At 43.7% G+C, this 21628-nt stretch overlaps 2 protein-coding genes across 4 annotated transcripts in view; both read right to left on the bottom strand.

Annotated features, from left to right (window-relative positions):
* Positions 1-1676: 1676 nt before the first annotated feature.
* On the bottom strand, positions 1677-12389 carry LOC115188765 (vascular endothelial growth factor D-like). Of its 2 annotated transcripts, XM_029747590.1 has the most exons (7): positions 12313-12389; positions 10380-10574; positions 4720-4972; positions 3764-3954; positions 2974-3107; positions 2721-2839; positions 1677-1856 (listed from the first exon to the last, which is right to left on the bottom strand). In XM_029747590.1, the coding sequence occupies exons 2-7, from the start codon at positions 10479-10481 to the stop codon at positions 1720-1722; spliced, it is 936 nt and encodes a 311-aa protein (XP_029603450.1). In that variant the 5' UTR covers positions 10482-10574; positions 12313-12389; the 3' UTR covers positions 1677-1719. The 2 variants fall into 2 exon arrangements, with proteins under 2 accessions (XP_029603450.1, XP_029603448.1); XM_029747588.1 differs by lacking the exon at positions 12313-12389 and having other exon boundaries at positions 10380-11631.
* Positions 12390-12522: 133 nt separating this feature from the next.
* Positions 12523-21628, bottom strand: part of LOC115188766 (pirin-like) — a 21590-nt gene continuing 12484 nt past the window's right edge. For both annotated transcript variants that reach the window (XM_029747591.1, XM_029747592.1), the window contains exons 6-10: positions 17137-17221; positions 15519-15563; positions 13097-13179; positions 12948-13014; positions 12523-12844 (exon numbers count right to left, since the gene is read on the bottom strand). In XM_029747591.1, coding sequence (XP_029603451.1) covers positions 12726-12844; positions 12948-13014; positions 13097-13179; positions 15519-15563; positions 17137-17221 — 399 coding nt within the window. In that variant the 3' untranslated portion in view covers positions 12523-12725. The remainder of the gene's footprint in view (positions 12845-12947; positions 13015-13096; positions 13180-15518; positions 15564-17136; positions 17222-21628) is intronic.

Below are 21628 nucleotides of genomic sequence, written 5' to 3'. Positions count from 1 at the left end.
CTCGCATCGGTATGTGGTGCCAAACTGGACCAGAACATCTACTGCTTTCTCAGTCAGGCAGGAGACCGCCTCCTGATGTAGATGAGCAACCCAGAACTGTGTTTTTGCCTAAAAAACCATCTTGCTTCAATCAGTTTATTCCAGTTCAGAATAAAAATTATTACTTGTATTTTAACAGCAACAGTTCCAACCTAGACGTGTTGTTTTCAACAATCCTTTCTACAGTAAGTTGTACAGTAGGCCCGATCATTTTATCTTGAAAATGTGCAGTACTGTAATTTAGGGTTGCACAGTAGCTAGCTAGCTTGCTTGGGCTAATATTAGCAATCTAACTAACGTTAATAGCTGTTTACAATGGAATTGTTTGAAAGGGAAACTCACATCTAAGTTCCTACTTTGAGAGATAGTACTCCCTTATTTCTGCTTACCTGTTAGAAAATGACAACAATGATTTGCTAGTTGACTTACTTTTCCACTGTCGAAGCACTGTTTCCTGAAGCATTCTGCCCTGTTCTGAAATAACTCCCTGGGTTTACCGTCATGCTGTGGATGTTTGGTCAGGATGTGTTGTTTTAATGTGTTCGTTTTGAGAGACTCATTACTAAACACTTCCCCGCACAAAACACATTGTGGGCGCTCCTCGTTATTTCTCAAAGTTTGTATGAAACCAAGAGAGAGAAGCTCATCGCTGTATTTGCGTTTAATGACGATTGAGCTGTCAAAATGTATGGCTAGCTTGACTCCATTTAATGACAGCGGTGAGTGGGAACAACAAGTCATTGGCTGACAGCGCATCATCTGCTGCTGAACCACAGCGCTGCGTCGTGTGGGTCGCGGAGTGATCTTCAAGAAAACCGCAGAAACAAGATCCGGTAAACCGCGAACACACCGGCTTCTCCCTCGCGCAGCTGCCGAACTGACACCGCTGCTGAGCAGAGAGCGCAGTGAACACAGACCATTTGTACTTGGCCAAATCAATTCCAGTAATTAATGAAATAATGATACGTTTTCTCTAACACGTCGCGACCCACCATTAACAGGTCCGGTCGCGACCCATACTAAACAAGGTGAGAGAACTTTGAACATAACTGTTAAAACTGTAATTGTAAATATGAAGGATAGACACCAAAATAACAAACTGCGATTATATTTACAAAATGTTGGAAGCAATTATTACAAAAATATCGTTCTTTAGCGTAAAATACATGTTCAGTGCATAGAAATACTAATAATTTACATATGTAAAGAAAACATGTAAAGCTTTTTTTTTAAACTTAACAGGGTCATGTATGTAGGTTAGAAAGATAAACTATTTTATTTGAAGTTAGATATATAAATAGCGATATAAATAAATTATGAACTTTTTCTCTGCTTCCAAACTTCAAAGCCAAGCAGATGTCAAAGGTTATATTCTTCTTAGTATCACTGGTATCTGTGGATCAAACGAATGGAAAGGTGTTATTACATGTGTTGTGATATGGCTGTTCAACCACGGTCTCTGAGGACCCAAACATTTCTGATGTACATCAGGTACTGATTCATTCAGACCTTGAACATCAGCTGAGTGGACTCTCTGGCCATGTAATGGCATACATTTATCAATTTAACTACTATGAAAACGATCAAACTAACTAGTCAAAAGGGGTGTGTCTCAAGTTGCACTCTACCTGCAAGAGGCATGGTTGAAGTGCTGTTTGTTGTTAGCACAGGCAGTATGGTTCAGGTGACACGCAGGGTAGGATGGTCTGGGTCCTGGGTTAGGGTGGGCTGTGGGGACAGGGTAGTGCGGTCTGGGACACAGTCACACCTGTCAACATCTATGTCACAGTCCACCGTTCTCATATTGGGAGAGAAGTCTGGAACAAACAGAGAGAAAAACATAGGAATGACTTAATATTACTACAGAGACCAGACCAGGGAAAATGGAGCGAGAACAAAACAAAACATCAGAATAATGACTTTCTACAGAGGCTAAATAATATCCTGAATAACACCCTGATTTAGCATCCCCAGCACATTACAATGGAATGGTCCCCAAAGTGCAAACTCTACCCAAACCCGGTGCTGCATACCAGCTAAATCTAGTGCATCAACTGGGCTGGATAGTTGATATATCTACCAATGGTACTAACCTGGTTGTTTAGTGGAGGGGTAGGATACAGTGGTAGACTAACCTGGTTGTTTAGTGGAGGGGTAGGATACAGTGGTAGACTAACCTGGTTGTTTAGTGGAGGGGTAGGATACAGTGGTAGACTAACCTGGTTGTTCAGTGGAGGGGTAGGATACAGTGGTAGACTAACCTGGTTGTTCAGTGGAGGGGTAGGATACAGTGGTAGACTAACCTGGTTGTTCAGTGGAGGGGTAGGACAGAGTGGTAGACTAACCTGGTTGCTCAGTGGAGGGGTAGGATAGAGTGGTAGACTAACCTGGTTGTTCAGTGGAGGGGTAGGATACAGTGGTAGACTAACCTGGTTGTTTAGTGGAGGGGTAGGATACAGTGGTAGACTAACCTGGTTGTTCAGTGGAGGGGTAGGATACAGTGGTAGACTAACCTGGTTGTTTAGTGGAGGGGTAGGATACAGTGGTAGACTAACCTGGTTGTTTAGTGGAGGGGTAGGATACAGTGGTAGACTAACCTGGTTGTTCAGTGGAGGGGTAGGATACAGTGGTAGACTAACCTGGTTGTTTAGTGGAGGGGTAGGATACAGTGGTAGACTAACCTGGTTGTTCAGTGGAGGGGTAGGACACACAACGGTCGGCCATGCAGTCCCAGATCAACCCACTAGCACACAGGCGCCTGGAGTCCTCCGATTTAGAGAGCTGACGCATCGGAGAGCACCTGCAACCAAACACACAGCCTGGTTAGTGCTAAGGGTACGACTAGAGAGAGTGTGTGTGTGTGTGTGTGTGTGTGTGTGTGTGTGTGTGTGTGTGTGTGTGTGTGTGTGTGTGTATCTGTACATCTGGACTCACCCGTTCCTCCTGTGAGAGCGTATATGGGCTTGCCGTCGGATCAGGGGTGGTTCCATACACTTACACTCTGTGTGATTGGCTACCTTTATCAACACCGGCTCAGGTCCGTATTTGAATGGTATCACACTCAGCAGCTGCAGGACAAAAAGTGTCAGAACACAGTAGTCCGTTTCTGGAGTCAGCGATCCATTTTGTAGAGAGAGCTGTATTTTATTTGACTCATTGATGGCCCAATGATGTGCAGAGTGTACATTACGTAGTCTATACGTACTGTATATATTCACATTCTCCAAAATCCTTGTAATTTAGGAGCACTTATCATGATCACAATTGTCTTAAAATCTAAATCAGGGGTCCACAACTATAGCCGCGGGATGATTTTTGTTGGAGCGGATGGTCAGGGGGCCGGAACATAATTACAATCATTTGTACACCGCAAACATCCCAAGAGGTTGTATTTGAAAATAAACATTATTTCATACCTTGATTACATTGAGACACAATTAAATATCTATTTTTTTATTAGTAGGAATACTTGGGAACAGATTTCCTAAATTAAACACATTTTTAGCTGAATTCCTGGTGAATTTAAAACGTAATTTTTAGACCAAAAACTAAAATAATATTTAAAAAAATGATATTTATTTACTAAAAACTTTGGGCCCGCGGGCTGCCTGTTGCCCGTTGCCGATCCCTGCCAGAAATCATTGCCATTTATTAAGAATAATATTAATAATGCGTTTTATTTGTAATACACTTTCTAACAGATATTTAAAGAGGAAATGCTCACTGTTTTATTAACATAGGCAGTACTTGTGTTTCTGCACGAGACACCCTCTTTGTTGCAGCATCCGTTACACCTGAAGACTGACACGCAGGGGGGCTTGAAGAACATGGAGGTCGTGGTGCCCAGTTCCTTTGCCACGTCTACACACGTCTCTCTGGGCATGCACTGGGTCTTCTGCCACTCATCGTCTATAGCTGATGATCACATACACACAACACCAACAGTTACACACACAACAAAACTAATAGCCACTATAGAGACTTGCTTTGGGTACCGTCTGGGTACACTCACATTCTAACAACAAAACATGCATTAGCAACCTGGAATGAATGTCTTGGCTTTTGCTTGGAGGGTTAACACAGTCTCGAGAAGAGCCAGGGTTCAAACCAGTCTGTCACATACTTTATGAATATCTCCAGGGAGAAGATTGAATAATGCCCAGCCTTTAGCTCAGAGGTCTAACACATTCTTGCAGTGCTGATAAGGGTATTTATATGCTTAAAGGTAATGATTAAAGGATTCCACCCTGAAACGTAACTATTAGTGATTATTAGTTTATGTAGCATGTATAATGAATAATTAAAGTACTCATCTACTGTTCGTGTGTGTGTATGTGCATATGAGTTATAAAATGGATGTCTTTGTATTATGGACTTCAGAGCGCTCTCGTGAATAAACTGTACGAACCTTTTGCATAAGCTGAGTCCTTGCCTAATTATTATTAAACCCAGGGTCTTACAAACCTTGGGGATTGGTCAAAGCTTATTGATTGTTAGTTATTGTCATTGGGATTGAAAATTCTCCTGACAAGTACACAGTAGACACAGATATTGAACCCACATACCTTTGAGTATCCCGAGGCTGTAGGAGCCAGCAGCATATCTCAACAAACAATACCAAAGCTTTAGCTTAGAGAGTCAACACAGTTTTGAGGAGACCCAGGTTTCGAACCCACATACCTTTGAGTATCTCCAGGCTGTAGGATGCTACAGCGTAGCGTGTGGAGCGGTGTGACCCAGATCCAGCAGAGGAGGAGGAGGAGGAACGGTGGTTGGGCTGCTGAGAGGAAGAGGATGAGGGAGACGTTTCCAGGTGTTTGAGTTTTAGACGACACTTCCACAGCTTCCAGTCAGGGAAATCTGTCAGCATGAGCAGCTCGTCCAGACTGGAGGCCGAACGCACATCCCTCTCCCACTTCTCCTGGTTGATCACCTGCAGGGAGGAGAGGAGGAGGACACAAATCATTTAATGATATATGTTGTTTTAAAGACAGGATAGAAAATAAGCTCCAACACGCTGGTAAAGTGTAGGTTAACATTGTCAGTTGGTTTGTGAGAGTCAACTGTCTCACCACAAGAGGGCAGCACTCTAACATCAAAGTCAGGATAAACTTTAGATACCATTGAGGCTGGCTTATAAGGACTGAGCTGATGATACATGCAAGTCAGTCTGATTCCTCACACACATATCCACCTCTGACTGTGCAATTATTGCCCAAAGCCAGGTCCCACAGACCATTAACAGCTGTCCTGGGATTTAAGATTTAAGACTATCATCATTTAGATTACAACAGATACACAGATGCTTCTGTGTGTTATAGTATTATAGTACTACAGTAGTATAGTACTACAGTATTGTAGTATTATAGTACCACAGTATTATAGCACTACAGTATTATAGTACTACAGTATTGTAGTATTATAGTACAACAGTATTATAGTATTATAGCACTACAGTAGTATAGTACAACAGTATTATAGTACCACAGTATTGTAGTATTATAGTACTACAGAATTATAGTAGAAAAGTATTGTAGTATTATAGTACAAAAGTATTATAGAACTACAGCATTGTAGTATTATAGTATTGCAGTATTATAGTACTATGGTATTGTAGTATTATAGTACTACAGTATTGTAGTTTTATAGTACTACATTATTATAGTATTATAGCACTACAGTAGTATAGTACTACAGTTTTATAGTACTACAGTATTGTAGTATTATAGTATTATAGCATGACAGTAGTATAGTACCACAGTATTATAGTACTACGGTATTGTAGTATTATAGCAGTACAGTATTGTAGTATTATAGTACTACAGTATTATAGTATTACAGTATTGTGGTATTATAGTACTACAGTGTTATAGTACTGTGGTAATGTAGTATTATAGCACTGCAGTATTGTATTGTAGTATTATAATACTACTGTATTGTAGTACTACAGTACTGTAGCATCATAGTACAACAGTATTATTGTACTACAGTATTATAGTACTATGGTAATGTAGTATTATAGCACTACAGTATTATAGTACCACAGTATTGCAGTATTATAGTACTACAGTATTATAGTAATATAGCACTACAGTATTATAGCACTACAGTATTATAGTACTACAGTATTGTAGTATTATAGTACTACAGTATTATAGTACTACAGTATAATAGTATTATAGTACTACAGTATTATATTATTATAGTACTGCAGTATTGTTGTATTATAGTACTACAGTATTATAGTACTACAGTATTGTAGTATTATAGTACTACAGTATTGTAGTATTATAGTACTACAGTATTGTAGTATTATAGTACTACATTATTATAGTACTACAGTATTATATTATTATAGTACTACAGTATTATATTATTATAGTACCACAGTATTATAGTACTACAGTATTATAGTACTACAGTACAATAGTATTATAGTACTACAGTATTATATTATTATAGTACTACAGTAGTATAGTACTACAGTATTATAGTACTACAGTATTATATTATTATAGTACTACAGTATTATAGTACTACAGTATTATAGTACCACAGTATTATAGTACTACAGTATTATAGTACTACAGTATTATAGTACCAAAGTATTATAGTACTACAGTATTATAGTATTACAGTATAATAGTATTATAGTACTACAGTATTATATTATTATAGTACTACAGTATTATAGTACTGCAGTATTGCAGTATTATAGTACTACAGTATTATAGTACTACAGTATTATATTATTATAGTACTACAGTATTATAGTACCACAGTATTATAGTACTACAGTATTATAGTACTACAGTATTATATTATTATAGTACTACAGTATTATAGTACTACAGTATTATAGTACTACAGTATTATATTATTATAGTACTACAGTATTATAGCACTACAGTATTATAGTACTGCAGTATTGTAGTATTATGGCACTACAGTATTGTAGTATTGTAGTTCTACAGTATTATAGTACTACGTTTGTAATCATTACTTCTCATTCCCATGACTGTTTATAACTGGGACGAGAGGAGGCCCATTGTACCCCAAATGCACAGTAGATCCCCTGGCATCAGCCCATAGACAACATAACAGCTGGAAATGTGGAGTTGGCTGGGGTGGCATTAAGGGGTACTGGGGGGCAGGAGTTCCCAGGTTCCACCTGTTGAGGAGCTCTAGGAGCTCTGAGAAGACACGCTTCCTCCTTCCCATGGAGCAGAGGATGGAGGAGAGACACAGAATATTAGGAGACCTAGCTACTGTTTCCCACAGAGACAAGCTTACAACTGCTGCTGCACATGCTACTGCAGATAACAAGCAGGTAGGTCACTAACTAACAAATATACAGTACTACTGCAGATAACAAGCAGGTAGGTCACTAACTAACAAATATACAGTACTACTGCAGATAACAAGCAGGTAGGTCACAAACTAACAAATATACAGTACTACTGCAGATAACAAGCAGGTAGGTCACTAACTGACAAATACTGCAGATAACAAGCAGGTAGGTCACTAACTAACAAATATACAGTACTACTGCAGATAACAAGCAGGTAGGTCACTAACTAACAAATATACAGTACTACTGCAGATAACAAGCAGGTAGGTCACAAACTAACAAATATACAGTACTACTGCAGATAACAAGCAGGTAGGTCACTAACTAACAAATATACAGTGCTACTGCAGATAACAAGCAGGTAGGTCACTAACTAATATACTGTGTTACTGCAGATAACAAGCAGGTAGGAAAATCAGACCACCATAATTCAGAAACTTGTGTTGTGTGATCTCTCTCAGTGCCCTACAGGCCAACATGGAGAATGGGGACAGTCACGTGTCCAACTCCAAACACATTGGAGGAAACCCCTCTGAGTCTGGTATTACAGCTGACCAGTCCTATGGAGCTGTGGCTTCTTCCCTGCCTCCACTTATAGTGTTCAAATAATATTTACACTAAATTCACTCTGCACACTATTACCCAAAAAACTAAGACATTACATTATGACTGTGTTGGTGTAATGTAAATATAACAACGAAATGTTGCAATTTAAATTGTCTATTGTTGCCAATTGTAAAAGTTAAAAATCATAATAACCTTTTAAACATTTACAATATAAAAAGGGTGCGGTCAGATTTGTTGAGAAAGACAAATAGCGAGGGAATAAGGGACTTCCAATCATTTATGAGACGGGAAGGGAAACCCACAGAACAGATGGAAAGTTTAATAAACGACAGAGAGGAGAGGAGAGGAGAGGAGAGAGGCCGGGTCAGAGGCGAGGCAGAGAAAAGGACTGTCATGCAATATAAAACTTGTCAAACAGAAACAGTTTGCTTTAATTTCTTCCAGTCGTTGTAACGACATGAGCCGCCACTGATCTGTTCAATATGTGAGGATTGTGATGTTAGGGTGTAGCTGGCTGCTTCCTCTATGTGAGGATTGTGATGTTAGGGTGTAGCTGGCTGCTTCCTCTATGTGAGGATTGTGATGTTAGGGTATAGCTGGCTGCTTCCTCTATGTGAGGATTGTGAAGTCAGGGTATAGCTGGCTGCTTCCTCTATGTGAGGATTGTGATGTTAGGGTGCAACTGGCTGCTTCCTCTATGTGAGTATTGTGATGTTAGGGTGTAGCTGGCTGCTTCCTCTATGTGAGGATTGTGATGTTAGGGTGCAGCTGGCTGCTTCCTCTATATGAGGTTTGTGACGTTAGGGTATAGCTGGCTGCTTCCTCTATGTGAGGATTGTGATGTTAGGGTATAGCTGGCTGCTTCCTCTATGTGAGGATTGTGATGTTAGGGTGTAGCTGGCTGCTTCCTCTATGTGAGGATTGTGATGTTAGGGTGTAGCTGGCTGCTTCCTCTATGTGAGGATTGTGATGTTAGGGTGTAGCTGGCTGCTTCCTCTATGTGAGGATTGTGACGTTAGGGTGTAGCTGGCTGCTTCCTCTATGTGAGGATTGTGATGTTAGGGTGTAGCTGGCTGCTTCCTCTATGTGAGGATTGTGATGTTAGGGTGTAGCTGGCTGCTTCCTCTATGTGAGGATTGTGACGTTAGGGTGTAGCTGGCTGCTTCCTCTATGTGAGGATTGTGATGTTAGGGTGTAGCTGGCTGCTTCCTCTATGTGAGGATTGTGATGTTAGGGTGTAGCTGGCTGCTTCCTCTATGTGAGGATTGTGATGTTAGGGTATAGCTGTCTGCTTCCTCTATGTGAGGATTGTGATGTTAGGGTGTAGCCGGCTGCTTCCTCTATGTGAGGATTGTGATGTTAGGGTGTAGCTGGCTGCTTCCTCTATGTGAGGATTGTGATGTTAGGGTGTAGCTGGCTGCTTCCTCTATGTGAGGATTGTGATGTTAGGGTATAGCTGTCTGCTTCCTCTATGTAAGGATTGTGATGTTAGGGTGTAGCCGGCTGCTTCCTCTATGTGAGGATTGTGACGTTAGGGTGTAGCTGGCTGCTTCCTCTATGTGAGGCTTGTGATGTTAGGGTGTAGCTGGCTGCTTCCTCTATGTGAGGATTGTGATGTTAGGGAGTAGCTGGCTGCTTCCTCTTAAACCAGACAGACAAGGAGTTTTCTTTTCCCTCTTCTGCAATTTAGACCCAGGGGAAAGCATGGCCCAAGGGGAGATAGCGAACAAGAGAGAGGAGAGAGCGAAGAAGAGAGAGGAGAGAGCGAACAAGAGAGAGGAGAGAGCGAACAAGAGAGAGGAGAGAGCGAAGAAGAGAGAGGAGAGAGCGAACAAGAGAGAGGAGAGAGCGAACAAGAGAGGAGAGAGCGAACAAGAGAGAGGAGAGAGCGAACAAGAGAGAGGAGAGAGCGAAGAAGAGCAAGAGAAAGAAGTGATTGATAATTTAGGAAGTTCAAACGCTCCTCTCCAGGTCAGTGAGATCTTGTTACCGGTGACGCTGCATTTGCACTTCCAATACATTTGCTCCATTTACATAAGAGGCACACACACACTGCTCATTAGACCATGTCAGCTCTGATCTTCATGGACAGATCACAGGTGGTGTGTGTGTGTGTGTGGTTTCTCTACGCCCCCTGCCAACTGGTCAGCGCTAGCTTTATTAGCTCACATGGTGAGTTGTAAGGAGAGTTGATTCAGTTCATAAGAACATAAAGATGGACTCAAAGCTGGTGTCTCCAGTGGGAGACACATGTCTGCATTTCATGACATACTGGTCATTAATAAACAGCCTCTTGATGATGATGCTGATCGTGCATTGAATCCACAGAATAAAAGCCTGAGCAGAACATGAGTTGCAGATGAAACAGTGTCTGGACATTGAAACCATACAGGAATGAAGTGCATAGACACTGGACACTTACCCTGAGAGAGCTGGGATCATCTTGAAACTTTTTTGGCATTCCCAAGTTCAACTTCACCAACACCAGCATCATTCCAACACTTGCAGCAAGCATACTCTGCATCCTCTGGTTCGATGCTGTATCTCAATCTCTTCTGTGTTCAAAGTTCTCCTTCAGTCTCTGTACGGTCAATTTTCAGTCTCTGGACAGACTGTTCTATAACAGAGAGACGTTTCTGTATTGGGTAATCCTCTATAACAGAGAGACGTTTCTCTAACAGTTAATCCTCTATAACAGAGAGACGTTTCTGTATTGGGTAATCCTCTATAACAGAGAGACGTTTCTGTATTGGGTAATCCTCTATAATAGAGAGCAGAGCCAGAGGAAGGAGTCTCCTCACTACAGACCAGCCCCTCTCAGACCAGCGCTGACTCCTCAGACCACACACAAGCTCCTGTCACGTTCCCCGTGGTTACAGACACCTCTCTCTCTCTCCCTGGTCACAGACACCTCTCTCTCTCCCTGGTCACAGACACCTCTCCCTCTCTCTTTCTCCGTCTGGTCACAGACACCCCAGAGCAAATGGAGCAGCTAAAGAGGATTTAAAACACCTCTACCTCTACCTCTGTCATTCTCACTCCCCCCAAACTACACACAGCAAGGACACTTACAGTTTCACTTAGTCACTTGAGACTGCCTCAAGGACTCTTAAGACTGTATCTTTTGGTCCAACTACAAGCAAGGACTCTTAAGACTGTATCTTTTGGTCCAACTACAAGCAAGGACTCTTAAGACTGTATCTTTTGCCTGTCTTGACTATCCCCTCTCTTCTCTTCTCCCCAGTTAGTCCAGACCTCTTCAGAACTCATTATCTACTGTCTCAGCCTCTGCGTTAAAGGGCCTGCTTGTCACAGCGAGCGAGCACGGCCCCACACTTAGTTCCCGTTCTTCAGGGTTGAGAGGGCTGTCTGTCTGTCTCTCTGTCTCTCTGTCCCTGCCTTGTCTCCCTGGCTCTGTCTGTCTCTCTGTCCCTGCCTTGTCTCCCTGGCTCTGTCTGTCTCTCTGTCCCTACCTTTGCTGCCTGGTTCTGTTTGTCTGTCTGATGTTGCCTTGCTCTGTCTCTGTAAGTCTGTTCTGTCTGCCCCTGCCTTGGCTGTTAAATCCAATGCCACTGTATTTCCACAGAGTTCAGCTTATCTGGAGCAGCATGAACATGTGTTTTAAATGTGATCCAGACCTCAGCTATGCAGCATGGATACATGGGCCAGAGAGGGACGCTCCCACCCTCCACCCCACCCCTATCCCATCCCAGCCAAAACTCACTTCCCACTGGGCAGAGACTTCATTTCAACATCTAATTACGAGGAAACAACATTGATTCAACCAGTGTGTGCCCAGGGGTTTGATTGTCTGTGGGGGGAGGGATGGAGGGAGAGGAGAAACAGGAGATGTGATAGGGAGGGAGGGGGGAGGGAGAGGAGAAAGAGGAGATGTGATAGAGAGGGAGGGAGGAGGGAGGGAGAAACAGGAGATGTGATAGAGAGGGAGGGAGGGGGGAGGGAGAAACAGGAGATGTGATAGAGAGGAGGGAGGGAGGGAGAAACAGGAGATGTGATAGAGAGGGAGGGAGGGAGGAGGGAGGGAGAAACAGGAGATGTGATAGAGAGGGAGGGAGGAGGGAGGGAGAAACAGGAGATGTGATAGAGAGGGAGGGAGGGAGAAACAGGATATGTGATAGAGAGGGAGGGAGGAGGGAGGGAGAAACAGGAGATGTGATAGGGAGGGAGGGGGGAGGGAGAAACAGGAGATGTGATAGAGAGGGAGGGAGGAGGGAGGGAGAAACAGGAGATGTGATAGGGAGGGAGAAACAGGAGATGTGATAGGGAGAGAGGGAGAGAGGGAGGAGGGAGGGAGAAACAGGAGATGTGATAGAGAGGAGGGAGGGGAGACCCACTGTTTCGCAGCATGAGACATCATTCTGCCAGATGCAAATGGCCTTGAAATGTGAGACGTGGTTGGTTTCCCTCCTTCCTGTAATGGATACTTGCATCTCCTCTGAGGTCTGTCTAAAGACATAATGACTGGAACTAATCAGTGGTTCCATTAGATAGCTTCTGGAGACATCACGGCAGGAGAGTTTTATTGAGGTTGAATTAAAAGTGCCTTTTTCATCATTTACATTTCAGTTTAATGGCTTGGAGGCACAGTGACAAAACATCTATTTAAGAAAAAAAAATCAGTATAAAATGAGAACTTAATGATTTAAAAAGAGACAAACACACATCAAGCTGGTTCATTATTAAAATACACTTTGGTCACATGACCATTACAAGACCTATAACATGATTAGAAGATGTCTGCTGATTCTTAGAAGGAATCCCTGATCTTAGACCTCCAAGCCTTAGCCCTCTCGAACCCATTGGTCCCTGTCCTGTAGTCTCTGACTGCCTGGTTGATCTCCTCTTCCGTGTTCATCACAAACGGACCTGGAGAGAAAGAGGAAAGTGTAGTGTGTCGCATTACACAAGAACAATCCAATATTGTGGTAACTGACCGGAGTTCAGTAATGTAAAGAAATTAAGGTCTTACCATGTTGGACCACCGGTTCATTGATCGGCTGTCCAGCAATCAAGACAAAATGGGAGACCTCTGATGTCTGGAGAAAGGAATTTGAGTTGTAGTGAATTTACAATTCCTGAAAACTGTGTTAGAGTCTGTAAGAAGCTCAGACAGCCTACCTTATTTTCTACTGCTATGCAGTCTCCATCATCAAACACTATGGTGTGATGTGGCTCCACTTTCTGCTGCTCTGCCTCTGGGCCTGAAAGAGCAATGGAAAACAGAATAGAAGTCTACAGATGGTCCCTGGGATGAAAACAAGATTATTACCTCAAAACAAATGGCAACAAAACAGCTTTCATTTGAGGATTTCTGTCAGATTTGAACCCGAGACAAACACTGGGATAAAGAACCAAAGAAAATGTGCATTTCCTCTTCATCTGACATGGTTAAGTCTGCTTCCGTCGTCTGAATACTACGGTCAAAAGAAATGCTGAAACGCCAAACGCTTCAAGTTGTGGTGGATATATTTATCAGACACAGCTGTGCTGGATTTGCCTTACAGACTACACTCTGTCGATTCAGTGGCATCTCCGTTCAAACCCACCTTCATCTTAGTTACAGCGAACGGCTCAACTTTATTCTGGTTTCAAAACATCTGTCTACAATTAAAAAGGAGCTTTCCGTGAGATCCTACGAAACAACGATTCCATTTAATCAGATCATAATGCAACTTCCTGTAGAAACAAATATCAACTATGTATGAAATGTAACAAAACCCTTTTCTAAATGAGTGAAGAGCGTTAAATAACGCCTTCTCACGCTAGCTAACATCTATCATAATGAAAATACAATTCCTCCTACTCAAATATGTGCTTCCCATAGACAAACAAAAGAAACGTCAAAAAACTTCAGCATAAGGACATTTTTACACATGAAAAAGGACAGGCCTAATGTGTCCTGTAAAGACAAACACTGTAGGGACCAGTTCAACTCTGTATAGCAGGACGTCACAGGACTGTAGGGAACAGTTCAACTCTGTATAGCAGGACGTCACAGGACTGTAGGGAACAGTTCAACTCTGTATAGCAGGGTGTCACAGGACTGTAGGTGAAACCATTTGTTACAGGTATAGTACCATAAGACATACATCTATGGCTTGCGTCCCATATGGCACCCTATTCCCTACATAGTGCACTACTTTTGGCCAGGCCCCATAGGGCACTATATAGGGAAAAGGTTGCCCTAGAACATGAACCACAACATGAAGGGTTCCAGTGTGATTGTGTCCCATTCCTAAACCATTCCTAAACTATTCCTAAACCATTCCTAAACTATTCCTAAACCATTCCTAGAGTTGCTATTGGCTTCAGATCACAAGGCTACATCCCAATGTTGACATGACATCACAGAGAGGACGGTGGAGAGGAAGGGAACATCACAGAGAGGACGGTGGAGAGGAAGGGAACATCACAGAGAGGACGGTGGAGAGGAAGGGAACATCACAGAGAGGACGGTGGAGAGGAAGGGAACATCACAGAGAGGACGGTGGAGAGGAAGGGAACATCACAGAGAGGACGGTGGAGAGGAAGGGAACATCACAGAGAGGACGGTGGAGAGGAAGGGAACATCACAGAGAGGACGGTGGAGAGGAAGGGAACATCCCAGAGAGGACGGTGGAGAGGAAGGGAACATCACAGAGAGGACGGTGGAGAGGAAGGGAACATCACAGAGAGGACGGTGGAGAGGAAGGGAACATCACAGAGAGGACGGTGGAGAGGAAGGGAACATCACAGAGAGGACGGTGGAGAGGAAGGGAACATCCCAGAGAGGACGGTGGAGAGGAAGGGAACATCCCAGAGAGGACGGTGGAGAGGAAGGGAACATCCCAGAGAGGACGGTGGAGAGGAAGGGAACATCACAGAGAGGACGGTGGAGATGAAGGGAACATCCCAGAGGAAACAGAGGTCAGGAGAAGAGGAAGGGAACATCCCAGAGAGGACGGAGGAGAGGAGAAGAGGAAGGGAAGGGAACATCCCAGAGAGGACAGAGGAGAGGAGAAGAGGAAGGGAAGGGAACATCCCAGAGAGGACAGAGGAGAGGAGAAGAGGAAGGGAACATCCCAGAGAGGACAGAGGAGAGGAGAAGAGGAAGGGAAGGGAACATCCCAGAGAGGACGGAGGAGAGGAGAAGAGGAAGGGAAGGGAACATCCCAGAGAGGACAGAGGAGAGGAGAAGAGGAAGGGAAGGGAACATCCCAGAGAGGACGGAGGAGAGGAGAAGAGGAAGGGAACATCCCAGAGAGGACAGAGGAGAGGAGAAGAGGAAGGGAAGGGAACATCCCAGAGAGGACGGAGGAGAGGAGAAGAGGAAGGGAACATCCCAGAGAGGACGGAGGAGACGAGGAAGGGAAAATAAATAAATAAATGCACCTGCTCTGTTTGATTGTCCCTCTCTCTGGACGAGGGACAGCAACAAGATGCAGAGTGTTTCTGAACCACTACCAAACACAACACTGTTCTGGATGACCATCAACAGGCTGCAGGGCAGTTAGGACCTAATGGAAAACTGTTCAAGAGAAACTAAATAGAGGAAACTCACCAACACAAACAGATCCTGCCAGTGTGTAGATAAACGAGGTCCATCCTAGCAGAGATGATAGAAAAACTGTTGTTTTGGGCTGGCATTGATAATGCATTTTGTCACCTCATTAACAAGTTAACTGCCACAGTATACACAACAATCATGACATTTATAAAGCGTCATATTCTAAATGATGTGACTTGGTGGGGGAGTCTGACCACTTGGTATACCAACGTCTTGCCATGTGAGCTGTGGGCCATAACACTGAGATGGTCTAACATCTAATCCACCATAGGGCCCTGTAGTATGATGACGTGGGAGCCATCCATTCAACACACCAACGCTGGCACACACACACACACACACAGTAATGGACTACTTAACGTCTTACATACTGTAGGGCCCTGTGGTATGATGACGTGGGAGCAATCCATTCAACACACCAACACTGACTGCGTGTACACACACACACACACACACAGAGTAGAGTAATGGACTACTTAACGTCTTACGTACTATATGTGATCATTCAACACAGCACCACTGACTCCATAGACAACAGGTATGGTAACCATTCAACACAGCACCACTGACTCCATAGACAACAGGTATGGTAACCATTCAACACAGCACCACTGACTCCATAGACAACAGGTATGGTAACCATTCAACACAGCACCACTGACTCCATAGACAACAGGTATGGTAACCATTCAACACAGCACCACTGGCTCCATAGACAACAGGTATGGTAACCATTCAACACAGCACCACTGGCTCCATAGACAACAGGTATGGTAACCATTCAACACAGCACCACTGACTCCATAGACAACAGGTATGGTAACCATTCAACACAGCACCACTGACTCCATAGACAACAGGTATGGTAACCATTCAACACAGCACCACTGACTCCATAGACAACAGGTATGGTAACCATTCAACACAGCACCACTGACTCCATAGACAACAGGTATGGTAACCATTCAACACAGCACCACTGGCTCCATAGCAACCACACAGCACCACTGACTCCATAGCAACCACACAGCACCACTGATTCCATAGCAACCACACAGCACCACTGGCTCCATAGCAACCACACAGCACCACTGACTCCATAGCAACCACACAGCACCTCTGATTCCATAGCAACCACACAGCACCACTGACTCCATAGCAACCACACAACACCACTGACTCCATAGCAACCACACAGAACCAGACGCCATAGAGAACAGGCAGGGTGACAATGGAAACCAAGCCAGTTGTATAAACTTTAGAAGACTCCCAACCCCTGGAGGACTTCTGTTTGTCACAGACAGTAGATAGCAACTCTCTCCCACCACAAACCAACGTCAGGTACAGTACAGTTCCCAGAATTAGAAAGCTTGTGTCATACAAACCACACAGCACTTAGCTAGGGTTTGAGTTGAAAGGTTCTGCTAACTTTACTGAAAAGGTTAACAGATTTAGTGCCAGATTGTGGATGAATGGAGCACACAGAACACTATAGTTACAGAAGGCCAAGCTCTGGTCCATGGTGTTACATGCAGATTGAGCCTTCTTCAAGGAGCACGTAACGCCCTGGACCAGAGCCACAGAAGGCCTACTGAGTAAAGATGGTTTTTACCTGAAGGAACTGGTTGTACATGCTTGGATCCTCCATCCAGCTTGAAGTCCAGATACAGTGTTGGAGTCCTGGTGAAAATCTTTGACTGGACAGAAAAAAAGGACAAGACATTTATAGTATTTCTGAGTTTCATTGACCCCCAGGCAGCACCCCACTCACTGAGTCCTCTCATGGACATGAATTGTTACAAAGAATAGCGTTTATTGCTGTATGTTATTTGTGTAAATTCTTTGTCTATATACTCTGTCTGCAAATTGTGAGACAGACACCTAGCACCCTGATCCGTTGGTGTTACCTTTCCCACTTCCTCTTTTAACACCTAGCACCCTGATCTGTTGCTTACCTTTCCCACTTCCTCTTTTAACACCTAGCACCCTGATCCGTTGGTGTTACCTTTCCCACTTCCTCTTTTAACACCTAGCACCCTGATCTGTTGGTGTTACCCTTCCCACTTCCTCTTTTAACACCTAGCACCCTGATCTGTTGGTGTTACCCTTCCCACTTCCTCTTTTAACACCTAGCACCCTGATCTGTTGGTTACCTTTCCCACTTCCTCTTTTAACACCTAGCACCCTGATCCGTTGGTGTTACCTTTCCCACTTCCTCTTTTAACACCTAGCACCCTGATCCGTTGGTGTTACCTTTCCCACTTCCTCTTTTAACACCTAGCACCCTGATCTGTTGGTGTTACCTTTCCCACTTCCTCTTTTAACACCTAGCACCCTGATCCGTTGGTGTTACCCTTCCCACTTCCTCTTTTAACACCTAGCACCCTGATCTGTTGGTGTTACCTTTCCCACTTCCTCTTTTAACACCTAGCACCCTGATCTGTTGGTGTTACCTTTCCCACTTCCTCTTTTAACACCTAGCATCCTGATCTGTTGGTGTTACCTTTCCCACTTCCTCTTTTAACACCTAGCACCCTGATCTGTTGGTGTTACCCTTCCCACTTCCTCTTTTAACACCTAGCACCCTGATCTGTTGGTGTTACCCTTCCCACTTCCTCTTTTAACACCTAGCACCCTGATCTGTTGGTTACCTTTCCCACTTCCTCTTTTAACACCTAGCACCCTGATCCGTTGGTGTTACCTTTCCCACTTCCTCTTTTAACACCTAGCACCCTGATCTGTTGGTGTTACCTTTCCCACTTCCTCTTTTAACACCTAGCACCCTGATCTGTTGGTGTTACCTTTCCCACTTCCTCTTTTAACACCTAGCACCCTGATCTGTTGGTGTTACCTTTCCCACTTCCTCTTTTAACACCTAGCACCCTGATCTGTTGGTTACCTTTCCCACTTCCTCTTTTAACACCTAGCACCCTGATCTGTTGGTGTTACCCTTCCCACTTCCTCTTTTAACACCTAGCACCCTGATCCGTTGGTGTTACCCTTCCCACTTCCTCTTTTAAAGGGCAATTCCACAACTTTTCAACCTCATATTCACGTGATGTTTTCACATATGTAGACACTGGTATGGTGCTGGAGATAATAAACATGAGGTTGAAAGTGAAGGAGTTGCCCTTTATCACCCGCAAAATAGGAAGAGTCATAGGAAGTCATAAGGATAGACTGTGAAGAGGCCACGGCACACCAGCTCTACTGTGAGGGAAGACCAGACCAGCCCTACTGTGAGGGAAGACCAGATCAGCTGTACATACGTGAATGTTTCATCCTCTAGACTAGTCCAGGTTCCAGTCAAACTCAATGGGCAGTCTATCTGTCTGACCTGTATTAACCCCTGTTGGAAGTCATTACTCTGTTACCCTGTCAGTCAGCGGCAGCCCAAACCCAGCTGTATTAACCCCTGTTGGAAGTCATTACTCTGTTACCCTGTCAGTCAGCGGCAGCCCAAACCCAGCTGTATTAACCCCTGTTGGAAGTCATTACTCTGTAACCCTGTCAGTGGAAGTCATTACTCTGTAACCCTGTCAGTCAGCGGCAGCCCAAACCCAGCTGTATTAACCCCTGTTGGAAGTCATTACTCTGTTACCCTGTCAGTCAGCGGCAGCCCAAACCCAGCTGTATTAACCCCTGTTGGAAGTCATTACTCTGTTACCCTGTCAGTCAGCGGCAGCCCAAACCCAGCTGTATTGACCCCTGTTGGAAGTCATTACTCTGTAACCCTGTCAGTCAGCGGCAGCCCAAACCCAGCTGTATTAACCCTGTTGGAAGTCATTACTCTGTTACCCTGTCAGTCAGCGGCATCCCAAACCCAGCTGTATTAACCCCTGTTGGAAGTCATTACTCTGTTACCCTGTCAGTCAGCGGCAGCCCAAACCCAGCTGTATTAACCCCTGTTGGAAGTCATTACTCTGTAACCCTGTCAGTCAGCGGCAGCCCAAACACAGCTGTATTAATCCCTGTTGGAAGTCATTACTCTGTAACCCTGTCAGTCAGCGGCACCCCAAACCCAGCTGTATTAACCCCTGTTGGAAGCCATTACTCTGTAACCCTGTCAGTCAGCGGCAGCCCAAACCCAGCTGTATTAACCCCTGTTGGAAGTCATTACTCTGTTACCCTGTCAGTCAGCGGCAGCCCAAACCCAGCTGCATTAACCCCTGTTGGAAGTCATTACTCTGTTACCCTGTCAGTCAGCGGCAGCCCAAACCCAGCTGCATTAACCCCTGTTGGAAGTCATTACTCTGTTACCCTGTCAGTCAGCGGCAGCCCAAACCCAGCTGTATTAACCCCTGTTGGAAGTCATTACTCTGTAACCCTGTCAGTCAGCGGCAGCCCAAACACAGCTGTATTAACCCCTGTTGGAAGTCATTACTCTGTAACCCTGTCAGTCAGCGTCAGCCCAAACCCAGCTGTATTAACCCCTGTTGGAAGTCATTACTCTGCAACCCTGTCAGTCAGCGGCATCCCAAACCCAGCTGTATTAACCCCTGTTGGAAGTCATTACTCTGTTACCCTGTCAGTCAGCGTCAGCCCAAACCCAGCTGTATTAACCCCTGTTGGAAGTCATTACTCTGTTACCCTGTCAGTCAGCGGCAGCCCAAACCCAGCTGTATTAACCCCTGTTGGAAGTCATTACTCTGCAACCCTGTCAGTCAGCGGCATCCCAAACCCAGCTGTATTAACCCCTGTTGGAAGTCATTACTCTGTTACCCTGTCAGTCAGCGTCAGCCCAAACCCAGCTGTATTAACCCCTGTTGGAAGTCATTACTCTGTCTCGCTGTCTGTATCCTCTCGTCCTAGAGTAACTCTACCACACAGTAAATGGTCAGGGTTCATATCCTGGTTTAAGCAGTTTAGGTGTTGATGTAGTGTTACTTTGTGTTACTATGAACAGACTGAACGCCCAGCTGGTGTTGTGTTTTAAGCTGTTGTTAAAAAATACTGTTGTTGTTGTTGTTAAAAAATACTGTTGTTCAATCAGGGTGTTAGCCAGTGTTACCTAGTGTTGATTTTTCAGTGTAACATTTCTAGTGTTGATTAAGGTGTTAAAGTAGCTCTGTAAGTGTTAAACACTCATTGGTTTAGAATAAACCCAGTGTTGGTGTTAATACCGAGTGTTGAACTAAAACCACACCCATCATTATCATATTTCCCAGCATGCTCTACTGTAGTTAGATTTTTAGAATAGTTTGTTTCAATATCTATGTTTTGAATGTACATTGATTAATTAATTCAATGTGAATAACATACATTTTTCTAAACTAATCCAATATGATACATCAATTCACTGCACCCATTACTGAAATGGTTGATCCAGTTTAGATGCTTAAGGTATTCTCATACCTTAATCTTTCCATCCCGGCAGTCATTCTGAATCAGGTTGCAGGTGAATACAAATTCTAAATGTTGGATATCCCCACTCTGGCTAGCTTCCAATAGGAATTACACATCACTTTGCAAGCCAGCATAATGTGATTTGCAGACCTACATTTTTCCTGTAAACCATGAGTTTCAGGCCACTGTATTATGGTAAAACTAAGCCCTCAAAAATAAGGCCTTATGAATTATGTGTTGTATTGTGTTAAATAATACAATTGTAATGATAACATAATTGCTTAGGATCTCACTTGGTGAAGGCCACAGGACAGAAAATGGATGAATGCAACAACCATAGCTGTGTTTGAATACCCATACTAACATACTGTAAATGACATACTTAATGAGTATATATACTACATAATATTAGTTCATTTTAATATACTGTAAACAAACGGTATCCTTTCAGTTGAGTGTAGTAGCGCTTCGCCTGTCTACTGGAAGTTGATGCTGTTGCTATGTAACTTCTTGCTAGTTTGTTAGCATAGATAGCAAATTAATAGCTAGACATCTTATGACTTCATTAACAATGTCCATTGAGAACGCACCAAGACTATACCACTTAGCTAAGCTAAGAATGAAGTGAATAATCAAGTTAATAAATGTTGGGTAGGTAGTTAGATAGCGTATAGTTAATATACTGGAAAGTTCAATGTATTAGTAGCCAACTAACATTAGGTAGCTAGCTAACATACGAGTCAGTACATACAAGCAAT

The sequence above is a fragment of the Salmo trutta genome, unplaced genomic scaffold (assembly GCF_901001165.1).
Source record: "Salmo trutta unplaced genomic scaffold, fSalTru1.1, whole genome shotgun sequence".
In the NCBI taxonomy this organism is placed as follows: domain Eukaryota; kingdom Metazoa; phylum Chordata; class Actinopteri; order Salmoniformes; family Salmonidae; genus Salmo; species Salmo trutta.
The sequence above is the reverse complement of the archived record's forward strand: the minus strand, read 5'-3'. Positions and strand labels throughout refer to the sequence as shown.